Raw genomic sequence first — 21,238 nt, forward strand, 5'->3', positions numbered from 1 at the left:
ACATGAGCCTTTCCACCTTGCAAGAAAGAAAAATGGAAGCCGCTTGGGTATACCAATCATTCACATTGATTCCGTATATATTGCTTTTATTGAAGTTGACCTTCAAACCCGACATCAACTCAAATCCCCTTAAAATGGATTTCATACACCACAAATTTGCTATATCTCCTTCCGCCATGATAATGGTGTCGTCGGCAAATTGATGTATATTAACTTCCTCAAAATCACTTATCTTAAACCCCCGAAACTCCCCTATATCGGTTGCTTTTTTCTTTAATGCCGTTAACACCTCCGTAGCCAATACGAACAAAAAAAGGGACAAGGGGTCTCCTTGTCGAAGACCTTTCTCAATCTTAAAGTCCCTAGTTGCACTACCGTTGATTAAAACGGACATACGGCTAGTTAAAATGCATCCGTCCATCCTTCTTAGCCAATTACGAACGATCCCCATTTTAACAAGCGCATATCTCAAAAATCTCCAACTAATACGGTCGTATGCCTTTTCAAAATCAACCTTGAATACTACGCAACTTCGTTTTTCCCTTTTAGCAAGATCCATAGCCTCATTAACAACCAAAACTCCATCCCCAATATTTCTACCCGGAATAAACGCAGTTTGATTCGCCGAAACCAGCTTCCTTATGACTTTACGCAACCTTCCCGCCAATAATTTTGCTAAAATCTTGTACAAACAGCCCACAAGACAAATTGGTCTAAAATCGGATAAAGATTGTGGATTCTTACCTTTAGGGATCAAAGCAATAAAAGACGAAGTAACTCCTTTCGTAAGCCTAGTCTTGTCTTGAAAGTCCTTGACAAATCTCAAAACATTCGCCTTAACCAAATCCCAAAAGTGTTGAAAAAACTCAAGAGTATATCCGTCCGGTCCAGGGCTTTTGTTGCCGTCACAATCCCACACCGCACTCTTAACTTCCTCCTCCGTAAAATGTGTTTCCAGCCACATTCAGTCCTCATTATTTAAGATATTAAGATCAATCCCCTCCGGTACAACTCTAAACTTATTTTCTTCATGGAAGAAACTTTCAAAATGATCCGCACCTTCCAACACCGATATAGCATTCTTCCTTCTTCTATCCTTTAATGAATTGTGAAAAAAAAGAGTGTTATTGTCGTCGTCATTTAACCAGAATTGTCTTGATTTAAACCTAAGCATACTCTCCTTCACATTTAAACACTTCCAAAGATTATTGGACGCCTTCCTTCTAGCTTCAACCACGGATTCCATATCACTTCCAAAATTATCCACCAACAACTTATCCATATCATTTATAGTCTCCACCTCATTACTAATGTTTAGATCTATCCAACCAAAAACCTCTCGATTCCAACTTTTAAGCCTTTCCTTCAACCTTTTAAGTTTTTCAAACAATATGAAGTCACCCCTCCCGTCGACCACTAGCTTCGCCCATTCCTCATTAATGAAGTCCTTGAAGCCTTCGTGTTCCAACACGGCATTGTTGAAACGGAAAGGTTTTGGACCCCAATCAATGACACCGCAATTTAGCCGGATAGGAGAATGATTCAAACTATCTCTACAACCAATTCGTCACTTGAATCGTCTTAATCTTCTCGGTTGTTTCTTGTTCATTCTCGGGTCCGAGCACTGCACTCTCGCCCGATTCGTACCAACACAATGCATCATATGGTGTCATTCCAATACTATAGTGAAAACTTTTATTATAAGAAAATTCAATCAATGGCAAGTGGCTCTCCAAAGCACCTCCATGTTCCAACACATAAACCCTCAGCAAATCTTCCAAAGACTGGATAATCCTCTCTATCTGAGTGTCTGTCTGTGGGTGATATGTCGGACTCAATCTCAACTTAGTACCCAATGCATCTCGCAAACAGTTTCAAAACCTTGACATAAATCTTGAATCGCTATCCGATACGAAACTCGACGGTATACCATTCAACCTTACAATCTCTTCAATATACATCTCAGACAACTTAAGCAGCACAGAAACAAATTTACATTAGATATTAAGTTATGATTTCTTGCAAATTTCTCTAAACTAACAAAACATTCAGCCAAACTCTAGATTGATAACCGACATGAAACACATAAGACATTATAATTATGATCTCTATATTACAGACATGAAATAGTATATGTTGGAAATTTTCTAATTAATTAATACTTTATGAATCCATACTCAATTCAAGATGAAATAGAAAGCGGAAGCGTATCTTTAAAATGCATAAATTTTTAATGAGAAGATGATGATCTTGATAGGATAAATGACCTTACAGATGTAGATTCCTTAATTTCTTAGTTTCTATTTCAATGGAATAAAGAGAATAAATATTCTATCATATTTTTATAGTATCTACAATTGGGGACCATAACCCCTTATTTATAAGAATCACATGCCATTTCATGAAGAGTCATGTTTATTCAAGTTTAGAATCTCATGCCCTTCCATGAAGGGTCAAGATTATTCAAGGTTTCTTATTCCAATTTTACCCCTCACAAAAAATAGAAATAAGACTTTTGGTATCTACACAATATTTTTAATGACAATTACATCCTTAGCCATAAACTTTACATTAAATAGATCACTTTAATTGGCTAATTAAATAATGGTCCTAACACATTAATTTATTACATGTATGACCCCAAAAATTCTAACAATCTTCCACGGGTCATATATGTATCCTTATAAATGTGTTAAACTTTATGAGCTCAAAATTTCTATTATAAACATTGGACATATCCTCATCTCGTCTATTAATTACATCAATATATAGGACCAAAGCAGTATTCATTATATCAGTCATAATTAAACCCATCAATGATCACTAATATAAACACAACTAAATGCATAGAATAATCATGAAATATGTAGCATGAAAATCACGTGAAGGTGATCGATACATGTCAATTTTCAAGTGGTCCTCCTTACTTTAATAAATTTAATATTATCATACAAAGTGCAATGAATTTAATTACCAAACTTTATTTTTGATCAGAACGTGATAACATATATAAGTATGTATACATACTATCAAAACATAGAACATAAATAACAACAATGACTAACTCCCACTAAACCAAAAAATCCTTTAATCGTATAACACTCATGTGAGTAGCTTGCCCATGAAAGGCCTTGGATGGAAGCCCCTTTGTAATAGGGTCTGCTATCATGGAATTTGTCCTTAATAGGGTCTGCAAAGATAAACCTTTCGCTTGAGAATTGTGTTGAACAAATATATATATATATATATATATATATATATATATATATATATATATATATATATATATATATATATATATATATATATATATATATATGATGTATAAAGTAGGAGTATTTTTAAAATGAGAGATGAGATGAACAAATAATCATACAAAATTGATTTTATTAAATAATCATATGAAAGAAGAAAAAAAAGAACCGTGAGATGGAGCAAAAAAAAGTTAATATTTATAAATATTAAATTTGTCTCTCAAGATAAGGCAATTGTTGATTAAAATAAAATAGATATGATGTTGATAGTGACCCGTGAGATAAAATAAATTGTTAATTTTATTAAAATTAAAAAATAAATTATTAGTATTTTTAGTGATAATAAATAAGTAGAAAGAAAAGATTAAAATAAAAATAAAAATGTATGGGAAAATGTAATGTGCGAGAGATTTGAAATTTTAATCAAAAGAGAAGGTGTGGATGTAATATTTAATTGATGAAGGTTGGAAAATAAATGATACATGTCAATCTTTAAAATAATTAGATATATAGTATTATGTTGAAATTGAACGCATAACAATAATTTAACAGGGGATGAGATTGAAAAAGATAACCATTACTTGATTTCTTACATGTAATTTTTTTAATGTAAATAATTTATAAAAAAAGGAGACAATTTAAGGAGTTCGAGTTTATGCAACTGATTTGGAAATAATCTAAAAAATAAATTTCTATAAAAATATAAGTTTAAAAAAAAACTAAAAACAACATTTTTCACAAGAAGCAAATATAATAAATATATAATATATAAATATAAATAAAAGGGCCACTAAGATCGAAGTAAAAAAGGAGAAGGCTCTAAAAATAGAAGAAGTACCAAAGCAGCCCAACAAGTAAAAAACAAAATCGAAAAAAGATATACAACACAACCATCGATCAAAACACTAAAAACAGAAACACTAAACCAAAAAAGAATAATTCTTTTTTTAATTTATCACCACCCCATAGTGTATAGTCCAGTTCGGGAGTTAGTTCTAGCATCAAGTAGGTTCTTACTACCAAGTTCAATGTCAATCATCACTAGACCAAATAACAATTGATAAAAAAGAAAAAAAAATCTTTAATTGTTGGTAATTTTATTATTAAAACAGGATTTTTAAAAGAAAACAAAATACTATAATTAATAAACCAGGTGTTGTTAGTGTATATAATAGTTATACCAAAAGTGAACTCAAAGTTACATTTCTCTCTCTACAATGTTCGCTCTCTCCTCTCCCTAGAGGGAAGAGTTTTGGCTTCAATGATCTCCGGCGGCCGGGAGACGGTCAAGAGAAAGGCCGTTCGGGATTCGCCTAGGTGGGATGTGTTTCCGTGGGGTGGAGGTATGGTGGGGAGTCGGAAAGTGGCGCTGACGTCGGTGTACTTCTCGAACTTTTCTGATTCTTTCTCTGCGAAGTCGTTTTTTGAGCTTTTTGCGTGTATCGGGAAGGTTGTGGAGGTGGCAATTTCACCGAGGAATAATCGTTTTGGCAGGAAATTCAGGTTCGTAAGGTTTGTCGAGGCGGAGGATGGTAGGATGCTTGTGATTCGCTGTGACAATGTGATGATAATGGGGGTAAAAATTCACGCAAACCTTCCCAGATTTGAACGCAATCGGTCCGAATCGAGCATGGGTGGAGGGTCAAAGGTTTTTCATGGAGGGGGTGTTTCGCAGAGGATGGATGTTCTGAAGGGCGAAGGGGGTTCTGGGAGAGTCAGCGGGGACGGTAGATCTTACGCAAAGGTGGTTCACGAGGGTGGAGGGAGAATTTCCAATGTATGCATTGTGTCCCGGGAAAAGCTCCATTATTCATCTAAAGAAGAAGATAGAAATAGACTGCTGAAAGCTTATGTGGGGGTTGTCTCTATTCCTGGGTCGACCTTTAACATACAGTCCCACTTTGAGATGGAGGGTTACTTTCAGGTTAAAATGACTCCCATGGGGGGTAATTTGTGTCTGCTGGAAGAGTCAGAGGAGGGTGTTATCGAGGATCTCATCGGTGTCGGAGAAACTTGGTGGAAACAATGGTTCAAAGTGGTTAGGAGGTGGAACGAGCTAGACATAGACGATGGTAGAGTCAGTTGGATTAGTGTATATGGTGTGCCTATCCATGCGTGGAATGCTGAGTTCTTCACGGCAGTGGCAAATGCGTTGGGGTCGTTCATTTGTCTCGACGAATCGATGGCGGAAGGATCAAGTTTTGACTCGGCAAGGATGATGGTGAGGGTTAAACTGAACCATGTCTTACCATCAACGATGGAGGTTCTTATCGACGATAAAATCTTTGTGTTGATTTTGAAGGAAGATGTTGTTGGTGCGATGCGCAATGTTTCAGGTACGCGTAAAGTCTATTCACCGGTTAGTTCTGAAAACGACTCCTTGGAATCTGTGGATAATTTTTCGGTGAACATGTTTGAGGAGGATAAAGGTTGTGATTCTGATGATGTTATTCTGTTATCTAATCCGATTAGGCTGTTAGATAGTAATTCTGATCATGTGAATGCCTCTTTGTCTGTTAAATCCATGAATCTGGTGGGGTCTTCAGCGGTGGGGAGGTTGGATGGAGTCAATGCATTGGAGGGCGGAACAGTAGTTAGTGGTTGCAATGGGGGTGGATCTGGTGGTGGTGAATCTCCCATATTTTCTTTTGATGGCTCGCTGCAAGAGTGTAGGAAAACGTTTTTGCCCCTTCAGGCGCAGGCGGACAAATCCAACAGTGAGGGAGTCTTTGACAAGGCTGTCAAGTCTAGGCAGGATGGGGGTGGTGATTCATCGGGGGAGAGGGGGCTGGACGTTGTTGTTGTTTCTCCAGTAGGTTCCGGGTCTCAGTCTTTGGCAGTTGGCGGGGCAGTGGCAAAGAACTTAAAATACAAGAAGCTCAGTAATTTGGGAAAACAGAAAGGGGTGTTGGTGGCTAATAATACGTGGAATAGGCGGGTTAGCGGCAGGACAGGTTGGAAGAAGAAGTGGAAAACTGCCACGGTAGCTTCACTATACATCTCTAATTCGGATTCCATTTGCTCGTTTGGTAGGGAGGAACCGAATCGGTATGGTAAGCACGAAGAGGAATATGACATCCAACAAAGTAATAATAGACAATGGAATTTTTTGGATGAGGAAGGTGGGAAAAAGCTTGGGGTGGGCATGGCCGCATTAGGTGTGGGAGCGTATGGTGAAAATATTAAGATGTTAGACAAAGTTGATTTTTTGAGAAAGTGCGGGGAGGATGGCAAGAAGAGTGGGAAGGAGTTTCTAGCTTGTTTTAAATGATTATCGGAACCATGAACATTAGAGGAGGAGGTAGCTCTTTGAAAAGGAAAAGAGTGAGATCTATCATCACAAAAGGTAAAGCGGATATCTTTATGATTCAAGAAACTAAATTTAAAGAAATAAAGGATCACTATGCTTCTAGCTTGTGGGGTGGGGCGGAGGTTGGGTTTTCTTATTCGAATTCGAATGGTGCTTCGGGAGGTTTGATTACATTATGGAAGGGGGATAAATTGGAAGTGGTGAATAGCTTCAAAGGGGAAGGATATCTTGGCATTAAAGTGAGATGGGAGAGTAGGTGGTACTATGTTGTGAATGTGTATTCTTCTTGTGCGTTCACAGATATTAATATCGTCATTCTATCATTCAGTCACAAATTCACATCTTCGCATAATCCCATCATTTAATAAGTCACAAAAATACAAATCACAACAAAGTCACAAACGTCACGCTATGAATCACATAGAAATATATGGGACATGAATCATGTATATGCATGTGGTACCAATCGGAGCTTCAGCCCCCGTCACCAATTTCCCAATTCAGAGGCACAAGGCATAAGCCTTCGTCACTAATTTGCCAATCCAGGACGTCACAATATATATGCAAATGTATGCGACTCAATGAACCGAACATCACACAACATCGTCATCATCATTTACTTCACAAAATATTCGTCACAATGCACACACCCATATCACAATTATTACCAATCATTAAAGGTAATAACACTTCACACCTAATACAATCAACTTCATATAACAACGGAACAATTCCGACAATTCACGTAATTCAACGGTTGATACCGTTAGCAAAATAATTACAAGATATTCACAACCAAGTCAAATATATAATCACAGTTCAATACCGGTTAATTGGGCACAATACTATTAATTAACTAACTCAATTAGAAACAATGCTAACCATTGTCAAACATTATATTACTCAAATAATATGTGTCTACTGTGAATTTTTATTTTCTAAACACCAACTTATTTCCTGCTACATTGGAATAAGAAATAACATGGTATTTTAGTGCTACTGTTGTGGATCCTAAATCATTTATTCATGGTATTAATAGTGTATGTTCTCTTTTACTAATACTTATGTTTAATAGGTTAGTATGTTCCAATAAGTCAATCACAGTTCAATGGCTAACGAGTGGTCAAATAGGAAGAAAATATACAACACATAATTATAAAATTGCATACAATAAAATGAAGAAGTAGCTTAATGAAAGGAAAAAATAGGAACAAGTCACATAGCAGGAAGGGACGTCCGTCTTAGGACAATGCCATCTTGCTGTCAGTCACCAATGCAAGGCATCATGGCGCATGAACCAAGGCCTGCCGGCCGTCGTGGCCTTGCTTGCCGTCCGCCAGACATTCATTTTCACTACTCACATCGAGTCAATTCCATTCTCACGTCTAATACAGCATTTCCAATTTACATGAACAGTAACCATATCAACAAACATTTAATACACAAGTTTAGCATCATTCAATTATCCAACAAGTAGTTGAAATTGTAGCAACCTGCCCTAAAAATTAAAATTTAGAGTCGCCACCTATTCTACCAGGCCGAATAGGAAACCTTACGAAGTTAAGAAATCTGGGTAAGTTATTATATTCAGATCAAGGGAAGGTGTTTGTCACCCTTAACCTTTTCCTAAGGATTTAAGTTTAAGGCAAAGGTTGTGGCTAAAAATGTTAAGGCAAGGTTTGTGCTTTCAAGGGTGAATGGTAAAATTCGAACCTAATTAGAATTTTGGGGAAGGGGACTCGCCTTGGTTATCCAAGTTCCTACGTACCTCCTTAGAATTAATATAAGGTTGTTTGAAGGTATTTTGTATTACCTTATCGCAGTTTCGTAGTTTGTAATTTTGAAATTCGTAGTTGTAGTTTTGTAAAAGAAATTGTATTTTAAGATGGCGTACAACCCTAATTATAATATGTTCTATTAATCGCGATGATCAATAGGTTTCATCCCCGTAATTAACAAATAAAAATAAAGAATTGCTAATTATTCTAATCGATTGATTCGATTATCACCGTTAGCAAATAAATGTGTTTTAATAAATTATTTGAATTGTTTTGGGAATTGAATTATTTTATTATTAACCATCGCAACCAGTTAGTTCAATTAAAACGATTAATAAATTAATGAAGGATTTTAATCATCGTTAATTATCGTAATCAATAGGTTTGATTAAAACAATTAACGAATTAAACCTTTCATGTGCATATAAAATTATATTAGATTAAAAACTAATTTGAATATCTTTAATCGGAAAATCCTAGTTAATCCAAGCAATTTCACAAGTAGAGGAATATCCTAAAACGAAACCCTAAGATCCAACAATGGTGAATTACGGTATAATCATACAAACAACGAATTGATTGCCCAGAATCATTCTAAACATCACCACAAACCATAATATGCAATCAAAGTTCATGTATGATGCGTGAATCATAGTATTCAATCTTAGATTGTAAATGACACACCGTGGCTTAAATGGAGATGATTATGGGGGGTGTTGATGTCGTGTGATGATCCAAGCAGCTTCAGGGACCTTCAAGGATTGTATTGCAACCTTCAGAATGCTTTAAAACTTTTCCAAAGTCTAAAACCGAATTGTGTTCTTGAGTGAAAATTTTGCTCTTTGAATAGTGTTCTTGCTTCATAATCTCTTCCCCTTCTTGCTAATAGGTTATGGTATTTATAGCGAATGAATTAGAGTTTAAAACTTAGAAAGAAAGTCCTTGATTGATTGGAGAAATATTTGATTGAAAATAACACGTGAACTTGCTATTTTTATTCCAATTTGATACCAATCTTTCCAATATCTCTTTGCACGAAATTTGGTTGATTATGAGGCATAAATGATTATTGGATTTGGTTAAATATGTATTCCCAATCAAATCTTTGATTTTTCCTTTATTTATTTGATTTAAATCACCTTTTTTGAATGAATAAAATCCAAATAAAATCAAATATTCATAAAAAATTTGTGGCCTTGAGATTGGATGTCTTTGATGACTTGAGGACCAAGATTGGATCATAAAAGATTGGGCTTCTTTGCAAAACATCCAATTTGGGCCCTATTTACTTCACATGTTTTGCCTAAAAAATGTCCAACATTGACAAGGCATATCTCCCTCAATATTTAAGATATGGAAGAGTTCTAGGACTTTTTGGAAACCTCAAGATGTCCTCTACAAGTCAATTTGGAACCTTTTTTGCATTTGGAGATTTTATCTTGAAGATATGGTTCCTGACAAGAAAACAGCTTTTGCGAGCTTCTAAAAGGACTTGTAATGTTTTGACTTATATCTCTTAGGCGGAAGCATTTTGTTGACCTTGGGCCCAACATCAAAGTTGTAAATAATTGGATTTCCTTGAGAATGAGCTTTGGTTGGGTAATTTTTGATATAGCATGAGAGACTTATGGCCATTCAAAGTACACTTGACTTTTGCTTAGAAACCCTAATTTAGTAACTTGGATTTTTGTTGATTTTTGAGCTTTTGACTGAGCAATCTCATGAACTGAGGCTTGAAACTTGTCATGGAGATGATTTGAATCCTAAAAGATCATATGAATCTTACTTGAGGCCTTGATACATCCTTTCTCCTTAGCAAATCCGAAACCCTAATTTGAGGACCCTTTGATTAGGAGAGTGTGCCTTAGGTTAACCCTTGAGCCTTGAATCGTTGTATGAGTTCGACAGTGAAATGAGATGGGCAAATTTTGGGGTATGACAGAAATCAACAAATAGCGATGAACAGAATTCAAGTTTCGGTACAAATCAACACAACAAAACATTAACCTAAATCCCTAATTCCCACATATAATTTCTCATAAACCCCATTAAAGGAAGAAAAATCCCACCCTTACCTTGGATTGAGTGCAACTCTAATGGATTCTTGGAGAAATTTGGAGAAAATAGCTCTTGAATGGAATCCCTCTTTGACCTCCTTCTTCCCTCTAAAACCCTAGTTTTCTTCTCTTCCAATAAAATGACTACTCTACTTTCTATTTTTCTGGTTTTTCTACCCAACAAAAACCTATTTTCCATTTAATTTCATATTTGGGCTTAACATACTAACATCACATTTCTATTCCTCACTTAAATAAAATAGGCCCAATATTCTCCTTAACATAAAATAAATAAGTCAAATTACAACTTCTAATAATATTCCACTATTATTCCATAAAAAAATAATATCTGATTATTTAATATACCGGGTTAATACTCAATAACTCATATTTACGGTCTAATCTCAAATACTCAGAAAATTCCCAAAACGCTACATATTAGCTTATTAATATTTCTAATACTAAAAATTTAAAAATTTCCGATTAAATGTTGATCCGCTATCCCGAACTAATACCGACTAAATCGCCCCAATACACAAAAAATTCAATAAACATCACAAACGTCTAAATTAAGCGAGTAAATAAATTTCCGGGCGTTGCAACTCTCTCCCACTAAAATATTTTCGTCCTCGAAAATAGAAATTTATCTGATTCAAATAACTCGGAATAGGAGTCTCGCATCTTGCTCTCCAGCTCCCAGGTTAGGCTCTCACCAGCAGCTCCCAACCATACAACTTTCACCAATGGAATCTATTTGCCTCTTAGAACCTTCACTTCGCGATCCTCAATTTGCACAAGCATCATCTCCACTGTGAGATTATCACGCACTTGTACGTCGTCCATTTGAATCACATGAGACGGATCTGAAACATACTTCCTGAGTTGTGATACATGAAACACATCGTGCAGGTTAGCAAGATTTGGCGGTAATGCCACATGATAAGCCACTTTTCCCACCCGATCCGATATCTGATACGGACCAATGAAGCAAGGAGTGAGCTTCTTAGATTTAAGAGCTCGCCCAACACCAGTCACAAGTGTGACCCTCAAAAACACATGATCACCAGCTTGGAATTCCAAATCCTTTCTTCTCTTGTCATGGAAACTCTTCTGCCTACTTTGAGAAGCTTTCATCTTATCTCGAATAAGCTTCACTTTCTATGTAGTCTCCCTAACAATCTCGGGTCCAAGTACCACACTCTCACCTGACTCGTGCCGACATAATGGAGTCCTACACTTCCGACCATACAACGTCTCAAAAGGTGCCATAATACACAATGGTACACCATGCAATTTCACAATCACCTTGACATATATCTCTGCTAACTTCACAATCGGAAACATGAGGTTAATAGGTATAAAGTGTGCCAACTTCGTAAGCCTATCAACAATCACCCAAATCGAATCAAATCCTCTCAAGCTATTAGGGAATCCAGTTACGAAGTCCATCGAAATGCTATCCCACTTCCGTTCTGGAACTTCTAACGGTTGCATAAATCCTGCAGGCATCTGATGTTCGATCTTTGACTTCTGGCAAGTCAAACACGCATACACGAACTGTGCCATATCACGTTTCATGCCAGGCCACAAAAAAAACCTTTCATACCCCAAAATTTTCCCACCACATTTTCATACTCAAGCTCATTTGAATAGAAAAGGCTCAGGACTTGACTGAATGTACACACTCCTAAATAACAACCCTCAAACTAGGGTTTTGATCTTCTCAAAGTAAAATCAATTTCTAATACCCCAAGTGGACTCCATGATCTCTCATATGATTCAAATTAACCCCAGGAAAAGTTTCAAGCTCTGATTCATAGGATTGCTCAGTCAACAGTTTAGAAAGTCAACAGTCGACTAGTTTGACCTTAAAGTCAACTGTGGTCAAAGTACATTCAAAACTCTTGATTTTTTGTGAACATCCTTATTTTGATGTATCATTCATCATTTGATCAAGTATTGATCATGATTCATCAAGGAAAGTTCAGAAATCAACGAAACCTAAAGTTTCTAAATTAGGGTTTTTTGACCTAAAGTCAACTGAACTTTGACCAGCCATAACTTTCACATGGAACATCAGAAATTTCCCATTCAAAGCTCAATTTAAAGGAAATTTAATTCTCTACAACTTTGTCTCTCACATGCCAAGTCTAAAAATGCTTCAATTGAGAGGTATGGATCAAAAGATTATAGGTCCTTTTTGAAAGTCAAACAAAAGCAATTTTTTGTCAAAGCCCATATCATCAAGATAAAACTCTCAAATGGAAAAAAAGCTTCCAAAGTGGCTTGTAGAGGGAAGCTTGAGGTTTCCAAAAAGTCCTAGAACTCCTCCATACCTTAAAAATTGAGGGAGATATGCCTTGTCAAAGTTGGACAATTTTAAGAAGAAAAATGTGAAATAAAAGGCTCCAAAATGAATCTTTTTGCAAAAGGACCCAATCTTTCTTGGCCCAATATTCACTCTTAAGTTATCCAAGGCCCCAAAATTCAATTGCCACGAAATTGTTGATTTATTTGATTTATTATGAGTTTTTATTCATTTAAAAAATGATTAAAATTAAGTAAATCAATAGAAAATCAAAGATATGGTTTAAGGGATCAATTTGAATCAAATCCAATCATCATTTACCCCCATATTCAATATAATTTCGTGCTCCCCAAGATTGAGTGAAAAATATTGAAATTTTGCCAAATTTAGAAGTTTTAACATGATTTTTTCAATCAAATTTCTAAGATTGAAATCAGAGATTCAAATGGATTTTCTCCAAGTTTGTTACCTAATCCATTCTATGATAAATAGTGAGCAATTGCAGACCCCTAGGAGAGTTTTTTGGCAGCTTCGCAAACCCTAACCCGAGCTCACAAGAATTAAAAAAAAATCAAATTAGTTCTTAGAGTTTGAGGGTGATCCAAGGCGTTTTAAGCTTCCCAACCAATCCATTGGTGTTTCCTGGAGCTATCCCAATTGTCGCCCACTCGGTTTTTTGCCATACCTCTCGCGGAGAGATACGCGAACTGACTCTTTTTTGTTTCTGCTTTTGTATTTGAAAATCAGAGAGTCGCCACCGACCTTTTATTTTATCCAATTAAGGAAAGGTTTATAAAAGAAACAGAAAAAAGACCTTTAAGAAATTCTGGGTAAGGGGGTAGGTTATACAAAGGGAAGGTGTTAGCACCCTTTGTATCCATGGTTATCCATGGGCTCTTTAATTTGCTTAGCTCACTTGTTTTCAATTACTTTTCGATTGCCTTGAAATGCTCGTATGTGGTTCCAAATACCTTTGTAAATTGACTTTGTAATGATCCTTGTGCGGATGTATACAAAGTGTTTTTATCTTTCAAAAGATGTTTTTTTGAAAAAAGAACGTTAACTTCGTAATGATCCTCGTTTGGATATATACAAAGTATTGTCTTTTTTTGAAAGTTTTATTTTGAAAAACAATGATATATGAGAGATTTGTTTGTTTTGATTTGAGCAAGCAAATTAGGAAGTCTACCTTGAGTTATAAGGTCTTTATCCTATTTCCTTTAAAAATCTATCCTTTCACCGGATATAAACAAAAGTTCGATTTTGCGTTTGAAATAATAGAATTTGATTTTGATTTTGAAAAGAATGAGAAAGGGATTACCCTAAGAGGTGCAAGTGTGATTGTGTTTGGATTCAGATATTTTATCTTTGAAGTTAGTGATCTAACGATTCAATTTTATCTTTGGCATACACGCAGTTTATATGTGCTGGAATTTAAAATGCGGAAATGTAAAATGCGGAAAGTAAATCTAGGCTATTACATCGATTGTGCAGGAAATGTAAACTACGCTATTTACATGAATTTGACAACCTATACATTTTTCTAGGAATTTAAATTGCAAGGAAATAAAAGAAATGTTTTTGGATTTTTTATGATTGTTTTTAATTATAATTAATGCATGATTAATTAAATTAAAATGAGGAAAAAAGATGAAAATAAATTTCAAACCTAAAAATTAAGTTCAAAATATGTTCAAAATGCTTGTTAATTAATTTTAAAACAAAACTAATTTTTTTGGGATTTTTGAAATTGATTTGAAATTGATTAAGTTAATTAACACATAATTATATAAATAATTACACAAATAATTAAAACTTAAAGAGAAAATTATTCTAAATATGTACAAAATTAGCCTATAATATATAAACTATATTTAATATAAAGAACAAAAATTTTTATGATTTTTTGATTGGTTGAAATAATTAAAAAGCAAATATATAAATATAAACTAATTAATTATGCAAAATATTTAAATTATGAAGAAAAATAAAATATTTTTATATCAGAAAATAAAATATTATTTTAGAAGCCTAAAAATATTTTGTGTATTTTTTGGATTTTTAGAATTATTTAAACTAATTTTGCAAAGAAATTAAAATGAAAATAGAAAATAGAAAATAAAATAATCAGGTATGGTATTTAAATGAGGTCCATGTTATGGAGAGTGTTTTGATGCGTTGGATTGAGAGTTAATGAGATCAGATGGCTCAGATATTGAGGGCACATGGAAAGATGATGGAAAGCGCACATGGGAACCCAGGATTCAAAAATACTGGCGCGCGCGTTCTATCCAATGAGGCGAGGACACCTCATCATCTTCAACCTCCAGCCAGCACATTTAACAGCGTTTTTATGAGAAAAGCGCTATAATAGATGTGTTCTAAACCTGCAAAATAGCGAATAGGGTTAAACCATAACATAAATTTTTCGCGACATGCTCTTTTGACTGGGTTTTCTCTCCTGAATTCGAATATGGCCTTAGTTTCTTCTAATTTTGCTTGTAACGAAAATCCCTAAATAGGATCTAAGAACCCTAAAAATGGTAACCTCGTATACAAGCATCCAAAACTTAATTAAACTTCCAGAAATGATCAACACATCAAACTAAACTCAAATATATGTCTACATCTTGCTAAGCATGCGTGTATGATCAAATACGAGTTGATTTATGTTTGAACAAACCGTGGCTTGTGGGGCTCGATTTGTGAGGTTTTGATACTTTAAATTTACTTGGACAAGTTCAATGAAGTTCAGAAATGATGTTTGAATGCTTAGTTTGTATTGAAAATGACTTAAACTTAAAATTCGAATTTCAAGTTTCTTTGAATTTTTACAAGTTGTTACAAGAGTGATATATGCCTATGGGAGCTTCTAAATTCGTCCTCTCTTCTTTGCTGAAGTGTTATAGCCTTTATATAAGCATTGAAGTGCTTATAAACTAAGCTAAGAAGCATTTATGTCTTTGTTGAATTCTTGATTTCTTTAATATATCAAGCTTGAATTTTAAGCAACCATGGCTTAATTTTTCCACACCTCTTGCCCTAGGCCTGCTGTACTTGTTTCTTGCTGCAGAATTGAGTCAATTGTGGAGGCTTTAGCTTAAGATTAAAGCTACATCATTATCCTTCCATTTTCCATTTTCAATTTAATTTTAAATGGGATAAAATTAAACCAAAAATGAATAAAAATGATGTGGGCTTTGTCTAGGTCGTGGGAGGCCCATTGTATCATGGTAAACATGTTTGAACTATGAAAACTTGGCCCCATTTGGAAAAAATACATTTTTGAGCAGTGTTGGTTTTATGCATTTTCCCAAAATTTAGCCAACTTCAACAAGGTGTAAATCCCTCAATTTTTGTCAAATGAAGGAGATCTTGCACTTTTTGGAAACCTCAAAGAGTCCTCAAACCAATGTCTTTGGTATCATGTCAAAATGATTTTTGATGCTCCTTGTGTATCCTTTTGAAAAAAGTGTCTTTTTGTTGACTTTGAAAATGACCTGTAATGTCTTGGTTCATATTTTTCAAATGGTGAACCTAATGACCATGGGACCAATTGAATTTGAAATATAATTGAATTTCCTTCAAAATGAGCTTTGGTTTGAATTTTTTGGATGAAGGATTAGAGAGTTATGACCAGTCAAAGTTCAGTTGACTTTTTAGGAGAAAACCCTAATTTTGAATCTTAGGGTTTTGTTGATTTTTGATCTTTCCTTGATGAATTATGATCATCCAATGATCAAATGATGAATCCTTTGACAAAATATGGATGTTGACAAAAAATTTCATTTTTGACTGTCTGTTGACTTTTTTGGTCAAACGGGTCGTCTGTTGACTGTCTGAGCTGCTGACGGTGCGTCTGAGTGAATTGAAGTTTGAAAATTTGTATGATGGTACTTTGAGATGTATGGAGGTCCATGAAATCCATTTGAGGTCTCAAAAACTTGTTTCTCCTGAAAAAACAATAAACCCTAATCAGGGACTGTTTGTGTAGGAGACAGTTAAGCGTACCTGATTTTTGTGCAGTGCTGAGTCTCTGCTAATCATGTGATATTCAGAAGACTTCTAGGACAAAAATCTTGGAATTTTTAAATGCAAAAGTTTGATTTGATTGATGGTACAAAACACGGAGAATTGTACTGTCAGCAGTTTGATTGTCAACTGACTATTCAGGCATGTAACAGTTAGAGTGAAAAATCAACAGTCAAAGTTAATTTTCTTTTTGTTGTTTTTGTTTTATGTGAAAGATGAAAGTTTATTTACATGACTTGTTAAAAAACACAGACATAATAAATAATTATTATTTACTGTACGCGAGCAAAATTACCGATAATAACCCTGAAAATCATTTAATGCACAGAAACATAAATATTTGACTGGCAGAAAACACAAAATATTATCTGAATAATTAAGCAACAATATGACAAATAGTACAACATTTAATACTGACAGTACAAACATTACATACTATAATGAACGGTACGACGAGTAAACGGTACATTTAAGAAAATAAGAGATACGGCAAACTTTAAGAATGACGAGTAATAACCCATGCTATGACCATCAGAAAATAGATGATCGGGAGTGTAACCATCGCAGGTCCACATTTTTCAGGACTATGCAGACAGAAGAAGGACATGATCACCGTAGCAATGGTGATAACCATAAGAAAACATGTTTCCATCCGCTTCGCCATTTTGCCGGGGAGGAAGAGAGAATGGATATGAAGTAGAAATTTGAGAAATGATTTAGAATTTTGATGTGAGATTTTATGGAAAAAATGAGAGGTATTTATAGAATGAAAAGAAGGATAGAGACGTTGGGGAATAAAGTGATTCCGTACAAAAGGAAAATTTGAGTGGAAGTAAGATTTGAAAGAAAGTGTATGATAGTGTTGGGAAAAAGAGAGATGTGTAGAAGAAAGTTACGATTTGATTTTTGAAAAAGAGATTTGAAAAGAGATTTTGAAAATAATGGAATATAGTACAAAAGTTAGTGGGAAACAAAAATTAGTAATAATTTACTTGTTTACCAGTACAATCTGAATCCCGGACTCTGCGCCTGCAAAAGATTTAGTTATGTACCAATTGCGTCAGTACTATTTATCTGTAAACAAATATCAAATAAATAGCGTGTGTGAAGCAATAGACAGTACTTGGCGTTTGCGTAAGAATAAATTCAACAGCAAGCCAAAATACTGTATTAAGAAAAAAATTCTAAAAATCAAGTATTCATAAATCAGGATGTGAAAATCCAAGATTATATGAAACTCTTAATTTTTAGATTGAAGTTTTCTTGAAAAAAGATGCGGGCAAATTTTGGGGTATAACAGTTGCCCCTATTCAATCTTCTTAAACCTGAAGAGATTGTCTGAAATCTGAAGGTGGAAGATGATTGAATATTTTAGATGCCCTGAAAATTTGCACTTACCTCCATCGGGAGTGATGTTGGAATTTGTCTTTGAATGTTGTCTGAGAAATGTGGTTGGAAGATTGAAACATTACCTGGGATGGGCTTTCAGATGCCCCCTGGCAAATGTGTTTGATGGTTTGTTCATCAGAATGAATCCATTGATTATATCTTGATGAAGGATTTGAAAGTATTTGTGTTGATTGTTTCGGAACCGTCCAAGGTTACCGCTTTAAGTCTAGGAGGATGATTGTTATGGAACTATCCAAAGTTTTTCCGCTTTAGATTTTGAAAGTTGATCGTTGTGGAACCGTCTGAGGTATCAGCTTTAGATCTTCGATGGTAGATCGTTCTTGAACCGTCTGAGGTATCAGCTTTAGATCTTCGATGGTAGATCGTTCTGGAACCGTCTGAGGTATCAGCTTTAGATCTTTGATGGTAGATCGTTCTGGAACCGTCTGAGGTATCAGCTTTAGATCTTTGTTGCTTGTTTTTGAGTTGATAAGTGATTTGAAAGGAGAGGTCTCTTCAGAATGAATCCTTGGCTTGATTATATCTGAGAGGACAGCTTATTTGAATAGAGTTCAAGGGGAACACTGTATGTGATTGAGAACATCTTTGTTGAAGACATCCGTCTGCCTGAAAAATCAAGTTAGTGATATGCAATGGCGTGATGTATGTAATGCATGAGATTCTCTAACTAAAGGAGAAATATGCATGTTATGTATGCGTTTGTCATGAAACATTATATGCTGTGTATGAATATGCGTATGACGTATGATGTATGATGTATGATGTATGATGTATGATGTATGATATATGATGTATGATGTATGATTGGGAAAATAAATCCCAGCTAGTTAGTCATCTGGAGATGAAGGTATTGTGATTGTTGATGATCTTTTGAGTGGGAATGAGGAAGATACATATTCCTCCGATGCACTATTTGACCAAGTCCTGGTGTGGAGACCACACCTTCTGGAGATAGTAATCTGGAACAGCCCTGCTAGGGGATAAGATTTCTCGAATCACTTCGTTTGGAGAGAAAAATCTTATCGAGGAATTTGCTGAGAAATGCATCTCTGTTGGAGATTTTCTTCTGATGCTGGTTTCGGGATGATGTCCAAATGATTGGGACATTACCTGAATGCTGTTCCTGTTTTTCCTGGTAAACATCAATCATATTCAAATGCACATGTTCATTCAAAATTATCATTGGGACGTTTACATATTCAAAACAGAAAAAAGTGAAAATGTTGATTTTGAGCCTAAGCTGCAGTGATTTTTGAAAAAGAGCCATGATAGGCTGATTAGTTCAAGGAAACAAAAATCCTAGTAGTAGGAAATTGTCATAAAGCTTTGGAAAATATTTATAAAGATAAATAGCTATGTGAAAACAATCCAGTCAAGTTTCAATTCTGCTATTGCCAATCTGTCTTCGAACATCTCATCCCTCGCTTGTTGGAAGAATAGCTATGTGAAAACAATCCAGTCAAGTTTCAATTCTGCTATTGCTAATCTGTCTTCGAACATCTCATCCCTCGCTTGTTGGAAGAAAGTGATTGGACTGATCGGCGTCTTCGATATGTTGAATCTTGATGGTGAGTAGGCAGCTGAACTGAACATAGTTGTACCCTGTATTCCCTAACTTTTGCCTAGGCTGCCTTTTCAGGTTTTCAGGCTACCGGGATAGTATTATTTAGTCTCTAATTTTTGCCTGGACCGCCCTTTCGGGTTTTCAATCCACCGAGACGCTCATATTTTGCCTAAGTCGCCCTTTCAGGTTTTCAACTTAGCGAGCTTTTCTTTTCAAGCGAAGTATTTTTTGACTATGTCCGCATTCACAGGGTGTGGGAAATCCTCGCCATCCATGGTGGTAAGCAACATGGCACCACCGGAGAATATTTTCTTGATTACAAATGGTCCCTCATAAGTGGGAGTCCATTTTCCCCTGGGATCACCTTGTTGTAAGGTGATGCGTTTGACAACCAAGTCGCCGTTTTGGTATGCCTGACTTTTGACTTTCTTGTTGAAGGCTTTGATCATACGCTTTTGGTACAACTGACCATGATAAATAGCTGCGAGCCTCTTCTCATCAATCAAGTTTATCTGGTCCAAACGGGTCTGAATCCAATCGTCTTCGTCTAGATCGGCTTCTTTCATAATCCTTAGGGAAGGAATCTGAATTTCAATTGGGAGAACTGCCTCCGTACCATAGACTAAGGAGAATGGAGTTGCCCCTGTTGAAGTACGCGCAGATGTGCGATAACCATGAAGAGCAAAAGGTAACATCTCATGCCAGTCTTTGTAGGTTACTGTCATCTTTTGTATGATTTTCTTGATGTTTTTATTGGCAGCTTCCACTGCGCCATTCATCTTTGGTCGATATGGAGAAGAATTATGATGTTTGATCTTGAACTGTGTGCAAAGTTCAGTAATCATTCTGTTGTTTAGATTTGTGCCATTGTCTGTGATGATCCGTTCAGGGATGCCATACCGACAAATGAGATTGTGCTTGATAAACCGGGCCACAACATTTTTGGTGACAGAAGCAAATGAAGCTGCTTCTACCCATTTTGTGAAGTAGTCAATGGCGACCAGGATAAAACGATGTCCGTTGGAGGCAATGGGCTTGATTTCTCCAATCATATCAATACCCCACATTGCAAAAGGCCAAGGAGCTGTCAGGACGTTTAACGAGACTGGAGGTACATCTACCTTGTCTGCATATATCTGACATTTGTGACAGGTTCGGGAATGATGATGACAGTCCGTCTCCATGGTAGACCAATAATAACCTGCTCTGAGGATCTTTTTAGCCATTGTATGTCCACTTGAATGAGTACCAAAGGCACCATCATGTATGTCTTCCATAATCTGTTCTGCTTCCTTCTTGTTTACACAACGAAGTAAAGTCGAGTCATGGTTGCGTTTGTATAGGGTTCCATTACTTAGAAAGAATTTGGCGGCAAACCTCCTTAGAAACTTTCTGTCGTTGATGGACGCCCCTTCAGGGTACTCCTGAGTTTCGAGATATCTTTTTACTTCATGGAACCATGGTTTTTCTCCCGTTCCTTCGGCATTGATCTCATTGCAGTAGGATGGTTCATCATGTCTGTAAA

General features: G+C 35.6%; 2 protein-coding genes across 2 annotated transcripts; both read right to left on the reverse strand.

Moving 5' to 3' along the window:
- Nucleotides 1–964: 964 nt before the first annotated feature.
- On the reverse strand, nt 965–1,961 carry LOC131636743 (uncharacterized). The gene is made up of 2 exons (XM_058907336.1): nt 1,882–1,961; nt 965–1,553 (listed from the first exon to the last, which is right to left on the reverse strand). The coding sequence occupies exons 1-2, from the start codon at nt 1,959–1,961 to the stop codon at nt 965–967; spliced, it is 669 nt and encodes a 222-aa protein (XP_058763319.1).
- A 9,188-nt stretch (nt 1,962–11,149) lies between these two features.
- Nucleotides 11,150–11,533, reverse strand: LOC131636744 (uncharacterized). Its single transcript, XM_058907337.1, has one exon. It carries the CDS (start codon nt 11,531–11,533, stop codon nt 11,150–11,152), a length of 384 nt encoding a protein of 127 aa, XP_058763320.1.
- Between the last annotated feature and the right edge of the window lie 9,705 nt (nt 11,534–21,238).

This window comes from Vicia villosa, unplaced genomic scaffold, assembly GCF_029867415.1.
Source record: "Vicia villosa cultivar HV-30 ecotype Madison, WI unplaced genomic scaffold, Vvil1.0 ctg.001822F_1_1, whole genome shotgun sequence".
NCBI classification, from domain to species: domain Eukaryota; kingdom Viridiplantae; phylum Streptophyta; class Magnoliopsida; order Fabales; family Fabaceae; genus Vicia; species Vicia villosa.